Source organism: Dicentrarchus labrax, unplaced genomic scaffold, assembly GCF_905237075.1.
Source record: "Dicentrarchus labrax unplaced genomic scaffold, dlabrax2021, whole genome shotgun sequence".
NCBI lineage: Eukaryota > Metazoa > Chordata > Actinopteri > Moronidae > Dicentrarchus > Dicentrarchus labrax.
The window spans coordinates 24,087,593-24,101,836 of NW_026136703.1; the positions used below are offsets into that span (position 1 = coordinate 24,087,593).

A 14,244-nucleotide genomic window follows, 5' to 3' on the forward strand; every position below is an offset into this window, starting at 1 on the left:
TTCCTTGTTTACAATGTACTGTAGTCTGTGGGGAGGTTCTACTGCGCATGACTGGAACACTCAAAGCTGATTGGTTTAGGTGTCAGAAGAAGGAGCAGTCTGTCATTATTTTCCACAGTAACTTTATTGACTGTTGTATTGATCTGAAATCAGTAGATACTCGATTGGTTTTAAGTATTATTGATTCTTCAGTGAATTTGATCATTATAATATTATTATATTTTAATTTAAGTTAATAATTTCCTTACAGTACACAGTAAAGATTATTGTATAACTGTAACTGTAATTATCTGGATCTATGTATATTCTATAAATAGCCTATAAATTACCTTTGATTACATTTACTCTGTATATTTTTGTCCTGTGCAGTTATATTTACTTTTACACTCCCACTGCAGTCTTTGTGCATTGGTAATCGATGTGTATTCAACATTGGACTTATATTGAACTTGTTTTATATGTTGGTGACCTGCACAACAAACCAAAGTCTCCCTGCCTCGGTCTTCATGTTTATAATATAGCAGAGGGAGATGTTTCTGGATTATATTCAACAAATGCTTCCTATTATAACTAAATATCTCATTATTGTTTTACATTAACTGGAAAAAGAACGAAAGAAAAAGAAATCTGCTAAATGTTTTGAAGTGAAATTTGATATTTTAATACAAATTCTGTATATTACATAGAAGACCATCAGAGTTCAAAAGTTCAGTGACTAATAAGATGTTATTTTTTAATGATCTGATGAATAATGAACCTGAATCATAGATTTTCCTCTTGTGTTTGTCTCTTAATGGATGAATCTCTGTTCCAAATGACACAAACGACAGCACAAATGTACAAACAGTTGATTTTATTCTCACAGAATAATCCAACAGAGGGTGCAGTGGAGCATCTTCAGCGTAATAAATGAAGCGGAGGGATAAAAAGGATGTAATCAGGGTGGGAATAAAGTGCAGGTACAAACACTGACTGAGTCACGGTGACGTTACAACAAAAACTCATCATGAATTCTAACTGAGGACAGAGTGAGAGGGCTGCACAGTGAATCCAACACTGTCTTTTCTCACATCAACTCACTGATAGGATCAGTTTATTAGAATTAATGAACAGTTACAAATATTGGAAAACTGCACTGTAACTTCAAACTGAAGCAAACAGTAACTGACTGACATTATTTTACTGAATTAAATTCAATTAAACTGCAGAAATCCAGATATTAAATGAAAGTTTGTGTATTTTTTATCAAACCTGAAGGGATGATGAATAGTTACCTGGAACAGATTCAGATTATTAAAAGAAAATATAAATCAAGTGATTAAATTCTGATATATTATAGGTTAAACTACCCAGCAGTATATAAAGTTAGTTAATTAGCTCCAACTTTACCAGCTAATGTTTAATGATGTTTACAATTCATCCTTAATTATAATCCATCCATAATCATTTTGTATAATGAATATTTAATACGTATGTGCTTTTAGTAAATGAATACTTCTTCCACCACTGTAGCCAACAATTAAAAGTCATTAAATAAAACCTAATTGGCATTCTTAATGAATTAATAATCATTTAAATATTTCAACTGTTTGAAAATGACATTGTATTTCACTTTAATGATATAAACTGAATACAAAGTCTGTGTACATGAAGATCCTGAAGACATTTGTTCAATCAACAGCTAATAATCAATACACACAGAGAGTTATAGTACATACTTTATTTCTCCAATAATCCAAGCTATGGACATTTCCTCCTGCTGAAGACATAGAAACCCAACTGGAAATCTCCATCATCAGAATATCACTGAAAGCTCTGGAAGCTCAGGGTTCAATTACTTTGTTCACTATATGTTGTTTTTTTTCCTCTAACAGACACTAAACCACATTTACACTGAAAACACAGACAACAGCTCGGCCTGGCAACTTATCTTAAGGCTATAGAGGATTATAAGTAATCAATCATTCTTCATTCTAGACTAGAACAATATAGTTCATAAACTGTTGACAGATTACACACTAACACATAACAATTTCATGCACGAGAATAACATTTCATATCAGTGTAAATCATTCAGTACAGGAATAAAAAATAATAACGGAATTTACAGAGAAAATAAAACTTTCAGAAAACAATGTGAGATCAGACAAACTAGTTATTGAACTGCAGCTGCAATAGATTAAATACACAAGTAGTGTGTTTCTTTGTTTGTTACATCTTATTACAACAAGCTCATAACAAAAATAACTGATCATTTATCATGAATAAGCGAAGCAGGATTACAGTGTGTTGACTTTAAACTCCAGGGGAGTACGGTGACTCATCGCTGCCGTTCCTGATAGAAACAAAAGATGTTATTCAAACTGCATACAGTAGAGAAGAGTTAATGTGCAACTGGAGGTGGACAATATGGAGAAATATTTATATTCTGGAATATAAATTATTGTCAAAGCAGTTTCATTTTTTGTTCTCTTTAAGATATAAAATGTAATGTAAAAAGACTGTTTACATCTTTTAAAATCATAACTTTTCCCTGGTTGACCCCTGAGAGTGAACAAAAACATTTATTTGATCAAATGTTGTATTGCTGTATGTATGTTGTAATTTCCTGACACTTCTCACATTAATATTAATCCTGCTCCATCATATGAGATCAATGTAGGACAGCAGGAATATCACAGGGGAGCAGAGGCCCCAACATTTGGAGCTGTTTTAATCTTCAGGACAGTGTTTGATACAAGATACAAGGGACAGAAAGAACAAATCTAAATATGCTGAAAAGTAAGTTTTAATGATGTTCATAGCAGGATCAATATATTACAGAATCTGTGTGAAGGAATTTATGAGGGAGAAGAAATCTGACTCACGGATAATCACAGGTCTGGTAACACGTCTCAGTGGCTGAGAATGATGACGCGTCGCAATATATCTTTTAGCCTGCAGTGAGTAATAATCAAAGTTATGATCCTGAAGTATAAAAATAAACAATACAATTTATTTCAGATATGAAACAATGGTGTGTGGAATAAAGCAACAGAGGTTATCGATGTCACTGTACATTACCCAGAAGCCCTAAAAACAGGATGTTTGTTTACCTGTTTGTAAAGAGACGATGTAACAGAGAGAGCTACATTTTAATGTTCATGAAGGTTTACCTGATAGGAGAGTGTTTTCTCTTTGACATTGATGTCTTCATTTGACTGATCCCTCCTGATGGATGTAGGAGGCTCCTCCCTGATGGACACACTGGATGTAGCAGGCTCCTCCCTGATGGACACATTGGATGTAGCAGGCTCCTCTCTGATGGACACATTGGATGTAGGAGGCTCCTCCCTGATGGACACATTGGATGTAGCAGGCTCCTCTCTGATGGACACATTGGATGTAGGAGGCTCCTCCCTGATGGACACATTGGATGTAGGAGGCTCCTCCCTGATGGACACACTGGATGTAGGAGGCTCCTCCCTGATGGACACATTGGATGTAGGAGGCTCCTCCCTGATGGACACATTGGATGTAGGAGGCTCCTCCCTGATGGACACACTGGATGTAGGAGGCTCCTCCCTGATGGACACATAGGATGTAGCAGGCTCCTCCCTGATGGACACATTGGATGTAGGAGGCTCCTCCCTGATGGACACATTGGATGTAGGAGGCTCCTCCCTGATGGACACATTGGATGTAGGAGGCTCCTCCCTGATGGACACATTGGATGTAGCAGGCTCCTCCCTGATGGACACATTGGATGTAGGAGGATTCCTCCTGATGGGCACACTGGATGTAGCAGACTCCTCTGATGGGCACATTGTATGGGGTTATGTTTTAGATCCTCCTGATGGGCACATTGTATGTAGGAGGCTCCTCCCTGATGGACACACTGGATGTAGGAGGCTCCTCCCTGATGGGCACATTGTATGTAGGAGGTTCCTCCTGATGGGCACATTGTATGTAGCAGGCTCCCTCCTGATGGACACATTGTATGTAGCAGGCTCCTCCCTGATGGACACATTGTATGTAGCAGGCTCCTCCCTGATGGGCACATTGTATGTAGCAGGCTCCCTCCTGATGGACACATTGTATGTAGGAGGATTCCTCCTGATGGGCACATTGTATGTAGCAGACTCCCTCCTGATGGGCACATTGTATGAAGTAGACTCCCTCCTGATGGGCACAATGTATGTAGGAGGCTCCCTCCTGATGGGCACATTGTATGTAGCAGACTCCCTCCTGATGGTAGACAAGGGAGAAAGGGAAGGGAGAGAATATTTAGACATTTTGGCTACTTTCACACTGCAAACACAAGTGACCCAAATCTGAAGGGTTGAAACTGGCACCAGCTGACGCTTCCTAATCACAACTGTTCACATGCCTCAGACCTAAAGAGCTGATGAAGGTTGGAGACCTTGCACATACCACAATGATGGTTTGGTTTGTTTGTTTTGTTCAATTTATGATAGAAAAAGTAACAATGTCTGAATGTTTGCTGAAAATATTGTTTTATGTTCCATCCCCTCGAGAGGCCGTTTTTATCTTTTCAATAGAAAAATCCCCAAAATATGTGATTAGTCAAGGCCCAAATTGTCACACACAACTGTGATGGGAAACTAAACCTGTATGTGCTCAGGTGTGTCCCCAACTCAAGTATTTCATCAGTTAAAAAACATGTCTGTGAGAGGGAAAAATGTTAATGAATGCAGTTTTAATGTTAGCTTACCTGAAATCAATGTACCCATCTATAGTTTTTCTCTCCAACCTGCAGACAAAGACCACCAGAGTGGTAAATCAGATTGTGATCCATCAGCCACAGCAACTGCTGATACACAGAAACTACCAAGTAGACATCAGAAAAGTTCAGTAAAAGTTGATTCTGTTCCCACTGAATGATTTCTCTCCTCTTTTTAAAGTAGTTCCCTCTACTTCTCACTTTAACATGAATTATTATTAGATTATTCTAGGACAACAGGAACATTATGAGGGTTATATATTATTATATTTACTGTTGTTGATCTTCCAGAAAAGGAAGTTGATTTGACTTTATACAAGTGAAATTAAATTAGTGTCAAACACTGACAAACATCAAGTATTTGTCTAAACAGATCACACAGCAATAGCAGCGTGTTGCTAACATAGATATTAAAGTGATAAAGTAACACAATGATGACTTACTGTGGAGAACGGACGTTGGCTGATAATCCATGTCTTAATGGTGACCTGTAGTGCTCCATAGTCAAACTGACTCCTGGCCAGTATGGTCTGTAACACACACACACACACACACACACACACACACACACACACACACACACACACACACACACAATAAATAAATACAGTCTCAGGTTTTACTGATTCCTTTAAAGATTGAGGGCAGTCACCAGGTCTGTAGACAGGATGTTAGAAATAGTGAGGTTGTGAGTGTGTGAGTCCACTAGGGGGGTTCAGCATGCTCCCCAAAGGAAAACTGTGAGGACTATAGAAGGAACAATAATCACTGAGGAAATAAAGTCAGTGTAACACACAGAGGTAAATTCTACCACAGTCGACGGCCCACTGAGTACTAATGGTAAATGGTAAATGGACTTGTACTTGTATAGTGCCTTTCTAGTAGGGGTGTAACGGTATTTGTATTCATCCAGAGACCGTCGCGGTACGGGCGTCACGGTTCGGTGCACGCAGTCATACGACAAATATGTCTGAGTGAGAATAAAGAAAAAGTCGAGTCCTCACTTTAATCCAGGTGGCGGTAATGAGCCTAAAAGCTGCCAAAACCAGTCATTACAGAAGAAGAAGAAGTAGTTACAAAAAAGGACAAAGAAGAAAAGTGATGGAAAGTGTGGAGTTGGAGGAGCCGCTGGCTTAATTTAAATCAGCTGTTTGGGATTCTAGGACAACAGGAACATTATGAGGGTTATATATTATAATATTTACAGTTGTTGATCTTCAATAAAAGGAAGTTGATTTGACTTTAGTGTCTGTCAGTGTGGATACCAGTGAAATTAAATTAGTGTCAAACACTGACAAACAGCAAGTATTTGTAATATAGATATTAAAGTGATAAAGTAACACAATGATGACTTACTGTGGAGAAAGAACGTCCGATAATCTATGTCTGAATGGTGACCTGTGGATCTCCATAGTCAAACTGACTCCTGGTGAGTATGAGCTGTAGCACAAACACACGCGCACACACACACACACACACACACACACACACACACACACACACACACACACACACACACACACACACACACACAGATTTGAGTAAAGATGGTGGAGAGCTGAGTGCTGATCTCTGACTCTTAAACAATTTCCCAGAACAATGTGTAAACTAATAGTTAAACTACATTCAACACTTTAGTTTTACACTGTGATTGTGTTTCCTTTATTGTCTGAACAAAGTTTTTCATTATTGATTTGGCTGAACAACATTTGTGGACACAAAGGCATTTGGCAACTCTTTCTTCAGGATTACAAAAACATTGATATAAAAACATGTGCAGTTAATAATACTTGGTGAGTTAAATACAGCACATAGTGTTAGCAACTGAAGTGTAACAGTGTAGTTCAGCTACATTCATATTTAAATACTGATTCAATTAGTTACATTAGTTTTTTCTGTTTCTATGTATGGATAATTACTGGAACGACAAATTATTTTGGGACATAAAAGGAAAGTTATTTTAAATTTATTTTAACAACTCTGACAAACTGTTGATGTCTTAAACAGAGATTCTGTTCTGATAAGTAAAAATGTTGGTTACCATTGTTTAATTCAGTCAAGCGGTCAAAAAGGTGTGAGTTATGTATTTCTGTCTTCACTGTTTGGTTGTAATCTGATAAAACTAAATCCAGATTTGTTTGCAACTAAAACATTTACATGTCTTACAATTTGAGGAAAGCCCATATGGGACTGACTCATTGTTTTGGTGTTCCAGGAAGCTCGATTGTCAGCTGTGATAAATATTTAGCTATAATGCAGTTTGAAATGTTTTAAAAGCAGAATCGTAAATTTTTATTTGTCTTTGCTGCATGGTCTTTTTCGTGTTGATTTTTTTTTCATTTAAACCACAGAAATAACTGTCAAAAGCAGATTATAGTGTTGAAGTTAAACAAAATAACTGAAATAACTGAAAAAATAATTATTATTTAGCTTCATCACTCTTTCCAAGAAGAAAAAAATAAAGAACACATTTATTTCCTGTTTTTAGACACAAAAAACTAAAGTCTGACCCGTTGTTTTTAAGTTGTTCAAGTTGATGGTATGATGATGGTGATATGATATAATGATACATTGACCCTGAAGATAAATTTAATTAAAGTATAGAAAACATGTAGTTACTTTACCTTTAGATGGTGAAAAACAAACTGCGTCACAGGTACAGGACACACAGAAGTGAAACCTGTTTAACTGTGATAAGACACCAGGTATGTATCCAACAATAATATGAACACAGTTACACCTGATTTAGTTCAACCCCCACAGCAACATACTGACAGGTTTAGACAGACAGATTCTGAAATAGTATACTGATCATTTTAGTAACTGAGTACATTCACCCAAGTATTGTAATCAAGTACAATGTTGAGTGTTTTCTTTTCATTCATGCTGGTCACTGCAACCCAGTACCCTAAAGTAAGACACACACACACATGCAGCAAACCCTCTTTTCCTGTTCCTGCTGTTTGGTTGATATTTAATCCAACAGTTTATGTAATTAGCAACAGTGCACACATGTAATGCAGTCAGTAGTTATAAAGGATAAGACAGGTAATGGTAAAAGATTATACAGTAGAGGGGGAGGGGTGTTTTGTTTCTGTTCAGGGTTTAGTCTGTTCAAACACCCTTTTTAAAAAAGAAACATGTTTTAAAGTTGACTTAAATGTATTTGTAGTTGTTAACATGTTGGATAAGGTATTGTCTTTGTGAATGGTTTGAATGATGTAATTGATACAGTCTTTTTAATAGACGGAGCCAGCAGGATAAAAGGGGGCCTGTGGCTGATCTGGACTGACAGAGAAAGACAGACAAACCCCCACAGAACCTAGCTCCTGCCCTGAGCCTATTTAATGTTTAAAATGAACAACTGGCAGATGTAGGACATATTCTGTAAATAAATGTGGAATAAATGATTGTTACTGAGGTGTGTGTGAGTGCTGGTGTTTCATTATATTATTTTCATATGTTCTACTTTCACTTTCCAACATTTGTGCACACAAAGGTTTTCTTCAGGACCGTTAAGGCTCGACAAACCTGTTTCTGTATGCAAAACAGTGAACGGTTCACTGGCTGCACTCTTTCCTCATAGCATGAAGGTATTCAGCTTTCTCCCAAACCCAAAAGAAACTATTTGTTGATGAAAATCAACCATCCATTTCCCTCCTTACTCTTGTCATTTAAAACAATATTTTCCAACATAAATATTCTGGGAAAGCACAGAAACAAGTGGTGAGGAATACAGCATATTCCACACAACATCTATATATATATTTGTCCAATCAGATCAATAGGGTTTATAATCTCTTCAGCAAATATTTTGGATTATCAGGATTAAAACCTTAGAGGGAATTTAATCATATTATGAAGTTTACGTTCAGATTATTTGTATAAATATGTCAGTTTACAAATGTGTGTGTTTAAATCGGCTGCAATACAACTGATTTATACGTATATACTGCTGGGTAGTTTAACCTATAATATATCAGAATGTAATCACTTGATTTATATTTTGTTTCAATTATCTGAATCTGTTTAACTAATAATGATAATAATAATAATAAAGTTCTGTTCAGAAATGTATTGAAGTTAAAAAGATCAATATAGATATATATATATAGTATATTTAACACTGATTCATCATCCCTTCAGGTCAAGTCTAAAAATCTAATTCAGACCTTCCAGGTATGATCAAAAATACACAAACTTACAATTAATATCTGGATTTCTGCAGTTTAATTTAATTCAATAAAACTATTTGGAACAGAGATTCATCCATTAAGAGACAAATGCAAGACAAGTAAAGTCCTGATTTAAAAATGTTTCCTAAGTACGGTTAAAGTAAAGTAAATGTTAGTATAATGTATTTGAAGAGTTAAAAGTTAAAGTATTGCTTGGCCCTGTGACTGTTATATAATCTGTATTACTGATGCATTAAAGTGTATGTTACTGGAGGGGAAGCAGAACTTATAACTTTTTAGTAATCAATGTTTTACTGAGTTTATTGATATTGGAGAAAATGTATATTATAATAATATAATATAATATTATCTGTGCTCGAGCATTAACCAAAAAATAAAAGCAAACAGAAAACAAGTTTTGCATGAAAATTATTGAAAAGAAAAAACAGCAAATTCTTACATTTAAGAAGCTGGAAACAAGAAATATTGGTTAATCGGTTAATATCGGTTAATCAACTGATCATTTGAACTCTACTTGTATATTATGTTGGGTAAAAGAAATGGTCATATTTCATAAGCTCTTCACATGTGTTGGGTGTAAAACTATGTAATAATCTGAAATGTAGTGGAGTATTAGTACCCCATTACAGTTACTCAAATGTACTTAGTTACATTACATCACTGTAATCCTGTTCTCCATTTCTGTTATCAGAGATTCCCACAAATACACAACTACATGAGTAGACACATGGACAGAGAGCATCAACACTATTTCAGGGAGGTAAACTGTGTCCGACCAGCAGGGGGCGCTGCAGGTCTACCTGCAGAGGGGTAATTGGTAAAGACAGCTAGATATGAATACACTATAGGTAGATATGAATACACTATAGGTAGATATGAATACACTATAGGTAGTGTGACGACCCACTCCACCTTGTCTTCCTGTTCCTGGTTGTGTGGCCTGTCTTGTTTTTCTTGCTTTGAGTGTGCGTGGCAGAGGGTCGTCAGTAAATCATACACACCTGAGGCCTGTGTGCCGTGTGCTTTTAAAAACCCTCTGGGAGCTCAGTGCTCTCTCTCCCCTCCCCCTTGAGGCAACTAACTGGTTTTTGGGTTTGATGGTTTGTTTGTGTTGCTGCATCTTATTACAACACAGCACTCATACACTTCTCCACTCATGCACTCACTTACACCACTGATCCTACTGATTTCATATACTACTGTTAGTTTAGTTTAAGTATTCTTTCCTTAATAAATAACTTAATTGGCTTTGTTGTGTGCGTCTCCCTCCTTTTGTCATGGCCGTATGGCCCGGTTTGTGAGAAGTGGGGGCTCGTAGGTTCAAATTTGATTTGTTTGTGGCCATTATTTGGTACCCTGGTTGATGTAGGGTTATTTGTTTGCAAGTGCATTGGTTTCGGATGAGGCGTATGCTAAATTTGGCACATTCTTTGTTTGGGGAGATGCATTTCGTGGATAACATTTGGTTGTTTTGATTGTTGTTTCAGTCGGGGGAAGTTTGGTCCTGCAGTTAGCAGGTGTTGCCATGAGTAGGCAGTTAGGAGCTGGCAGAAGTGATTGTTTGGTCCTCTAGTGTGGTATGTTTTGGCTTCTGTGGAGTTTCCCTGGTTAGGTATTAGCAACATAGTCCATTTGGGCTTGTTGATTAATTTTTTTAGTTTGTTATTTTCTGTGTAGTGTGCAGTCAGAGCAGTTGTCTCGGGGACACATTCATAGCCATCAGGTGAATAACCAGCTTGCTGGTTGCCTCACCGCTAATCTTCATGAAGACTAGGGTTCAGTGAGGTAGCTTAGTTTTTGGTTAAGCAGTTTAGGTAGAGGGGAACTTCCACATTAGTTTTGGGGACACCATTAGTGTCTCGTTTGTTCACTAGTTGACTTATTCAATGATTTCTGTTGGTTCTTGTGTTTCTTCTGTTGGGGTCCAGGTTTAGTTTAGTATGGCCGGGATTGTAGATTTTGTTGCTGCTCCAAGTGAGGGGTTTTTGGATCGTTGTACTAAAGATCAGCTTCTGAAGATTGCTGAACAATATGACCTTGATCTGAGTGAAATTGGTGATAGACGACGTAAAGAGAATGTAAAGCAAATGGTAAAGTTACAGTTAGTCAATAAAGGGGTGCTGGTGGCTAAGCAAGAGGGGCCTGGTCTATCGCTAGCTGCACAGTCACTTTTTTCAGGAAACTTAACTTTTGAGCAGAGAAAAGAATTGCTTTTATTGCAGTTTTCTCATGATAAAGAGAAATCAGGGTTGGAACTAGAACGGCAAAAGATTGTAATAGAAAAGCATAAGTTGGAGGCTTAAAAGCAAGTGGCGATTGATCGTTTAAAACAGGAGACAGAGCAGCAGAAGTTGGAACTATTTAGAGATGGTAAGCTTTCTGGGGATATGTTGCGACAGGAAGGAAGTTCATCTTTGCGGTCAGGGTCTCCAGATATTGTTAGTAATTTGCATCTCTTTCCTAAATTTAATGATCGGGATCCAGATGTGTTTTTCTCTGTTTGAGCGGATTGCAGAAGCAAGAACTTTTAAGGTTTTGTTATTGCAATGTGTTGTCAGGAAAAGCACAGGAGGCCTATGCGTCATTAAGTAACAGTAATCTCTGGCCTTGACTAATCTATCAATCAGTCAAGGCTGCTGTACTTAAGGCGTATGAGTTAGTTCCAGAAGCATATCGTCAGCGATTTAGGATGTGGGAGAAAAGGGTTAGTCAGTCTCATATGGAGTTTTCAAGGGAGCTGACTAATCACTTTAACCGTTGGTGTATGGCTTCTGAGGTGGACAACTTTGATAGTTTGTGTAACTTGGTCCTCTTAGAGCAGTTTGAAAACTCTCTGCCCAGTCAGGTTGCCACTTACATTAATGAACGTAAGGTTACAACTGTTGCTGAGGCTGCAGCATTGGCTGATGAGTACGTACTCATTCACAAACACCGACCCAGTGAGTGTTTGCGGGAGCCTGTGGTAGGAAAGGATGGTGGTGGTAGGTTGCCTGGTCGACTTGGGGTCTTTTCAGTTAAAGGGTCCCCTGGAGCACCTGAAAAAGGGGACAGTGTGTGCAATTACTGCCGTGAGGCAGGCCACTGGAAGGCAGAATGCTCAGGGCTAAGAAGCAGCATGCTGGAAGTGGTTGTGTAAAACCTGCTGCACTGGCTGCGAGAGTTCCTAGTTCTGTGAATGTGGGCGTGTGGCAAGGTGGAAATGTAGATCCTTGCATGGCTCGTGTTCTTGATGAGTCCTATCTGCCATTTGTTAGAGATGTGTTTGTAAAACAGGTTGGTACTGATGCTAAAGTACTTGTTAAGATTTTGAGGGACACCGGAGCTGTCAACTCCTATATTTTGGAGTTGGTTTTGCCATCCTCTGAGAAGACTGATACTGGGGATGGAATCCTTATGCAAGGGATGGGGTTGAATGTGTTGCCTGTCCCAGTGCATGGGATTAGTCTGGATTGTGAATTGGTGCAGGGGGAGGTACCTGTTGCGGTGTGACCAGCATTACCTGTAGAGGGGATTGATATGATTTTGGGTAATGACTTGGCTGGCAGACGTATGTGGGCGGATATGTCGCCACCTCCAGTAGTTACTATGGCAGAAACTCAGGTAGTTAGTCCAGTAGTCACACTCTCTCCTTCAGTTTCAGAGCAGCCTGATGGAAGTGGTGTACTTTCCTGAAGTGTTCCAATCAGGTAATTAAACCTGCTCCGTTGCAGACCATTCCAGCTATCAGTCAACCATTTGAGTATTTGATCATTGATTGTGTGGGTCCACTTCCACGTGTGAGGTCTGGTAGCCAGTATTTGCTAACAGTTATGTGTCAAAGCACTAGAAATCCAGCAGCTTATCCTTTGCATTTTGCACAATTACTGCAAAGTCTGTGGTTAGGGTGCTGACACAGTTTATATCTGTGTTTGGCATACCCAGAGTCATTCAGAGATCAGGGATCTAACTTTTTGTCACACCTTATGGCCCAAGTGTTCAAACTGCTAGGAATCAGACATAACCAGTCATCCGCTTATCACGCTCAAAGTCAAGGTGCTTTGGAGCGTTTTCACCAAACACTCAAGTCTCTGTTGCATGCATATTGTACAGAGATGAATGGGGACTGGGAAGAGGGGCTACCACGGTTGCTTTTAGCTGCACGGGAGGTAGTGCAGGAAAGTACAGGGTTTAGCCCAAATGATCTTGTGTTCGGACATACCATTAGGGGTCCATTGTCTGTGTTTAAGGATGGGTTAAAGGAGTCAGATCCGCCCACCAATCTTATTGACTATGTCAATGGGTTTAGGCATCGTCTATATGCTACAGGGGAGTTGTCAAAACAAAACAAAAAAAGCTGTTCCTGATCCTGCTGGTTTGGGAACGGAGAGACCTGTAGCGCCTCCCAGCGGGGAGGAGGGCAAACAGTCTGTGTCCTGGGTGGGAGGTGTCCCTAGCAATCAATGCTGCATGCCTTCCTCAGACACCGCTCGCTCTGGACAGCCTCAGTGGTGAAGAGAGGTTAACCGGTGATTCACTGGGAAGTTTTCACCACCCTCTGCAGAGTTCTCCGGTCCGAGGCAGAGCAGTTTCCATACCAGACTGTGATGCAGTTGGTAAGGATGCTCTCAATGGTGCAACGGTAGAAGTTCACCAGAATCAGAGGAGACAGATGGGCCTTCTTCAGTCTCCTCAAAAAGAAGAGCTGGTTAGCCTTCTTGACCAGGGTTGAGGTGTTCAGGTCCTCACAGATGTGGACACCCAGAAACCTGAAGTTGGAGACAACAAGCTGAACCTCGGTTCCACTGATACGGATGGGAGTGTGTGTGACACAAGTAGTTTTTCTTTAGTACACAATGATCTCTTTGGTTCTCAATATGAACAACTTAAAAAATTAAAACGGTCTGAAGTTTGTTGTTTGTTTGTTTGTTATATAGGCGTCCCAAAAAAAGAAAATGAATGTGTTCTTTATGGGAGATTAATTTAATAACATTCAGTTATTCTGTGATTTTATTACTTCCACTTTAACACTATGATCTGCTTCCACTGACAAATCTTTTGTTTCACTGAGCACAAAAACTAAAACTGAAACTCACCAAAAGCTCTATGATATAAACATGCTGCAGTCTTCCAGGTAAATCAGTGAAACCCATGGCTCTGATTAATGGCTGGATTCTTAGTAAAATAAGCATCAATAAACACAAAACACAGAAGATATGTATATGTATACTGTGTATGTATACTAACAATAAGAGAATCGCTCCGCAGTCACTGCCAGTGAGCTATATATTCTGATACCTGCCACACTCAGGGACTGGGGCCGAGCAGATAGACAGAGATAAAAAATTA

General features: G+C 38.7%; 1 protein-coding gene across 4 annotated transcripts in view; it reads right to left on the reverse strand.

Annotated features, from left to right (window-relative positions):
* Positions 1-838: 838 nt before the first annotated feature.
* The window catches only part of LOC127356210 (uncharacterized), a 34,957-nt gene continuing 21,551 nt past the window's right edge, over positions 839-14,244 (reverse strand). Inside the window, exons 1-9 of one of the 4 annotated variants that reach the window (XM_051387791.1) lie at positions 7,348-7,379; positions 6,080-6,163; positions 5,167-5,253; positions 4,715-4,753; positions 4,088-4,227; positions 3,898-3,923; positions 3,156-3,761; positions 2,868-2,967; positions 839-2,335 (exon numbers count right to left, since the gene is read on the reverse strand). In XM_051387791.1, coding sequence (XP_051243751.1) covers positions 2,280-2,335; positions 2,868-2,967; positions 3,156-3,761; positions 3,898-3,923; positions 4,088-4,227; positions 4,715-4,753; positions 5,167-5,253; positions 6,080-6,135 — 1,110 coding nt within the window. In that variant the 5' untranslated portion in view covers positions 6,136-6,163; positions 7,348-7,379 and the 3' untranslated portion in view covers positions 839-2,279. Of the gene's footprint in view, positions 2,336-2,867; positions 2,968-3,155; positions 3,762-3,897; positions 3,924-3,955; positions 4,228-4,714; positions 4,754-5,166; positions 5,254-6,079; positions 6,164-7,347; positions 7,380-14,244 lie in introns of those variants that run through there. The other 3 variants (XM_051387784.1, XM_051387776.1, XM_051387800.1) reach the window with 3 other exon arrangements.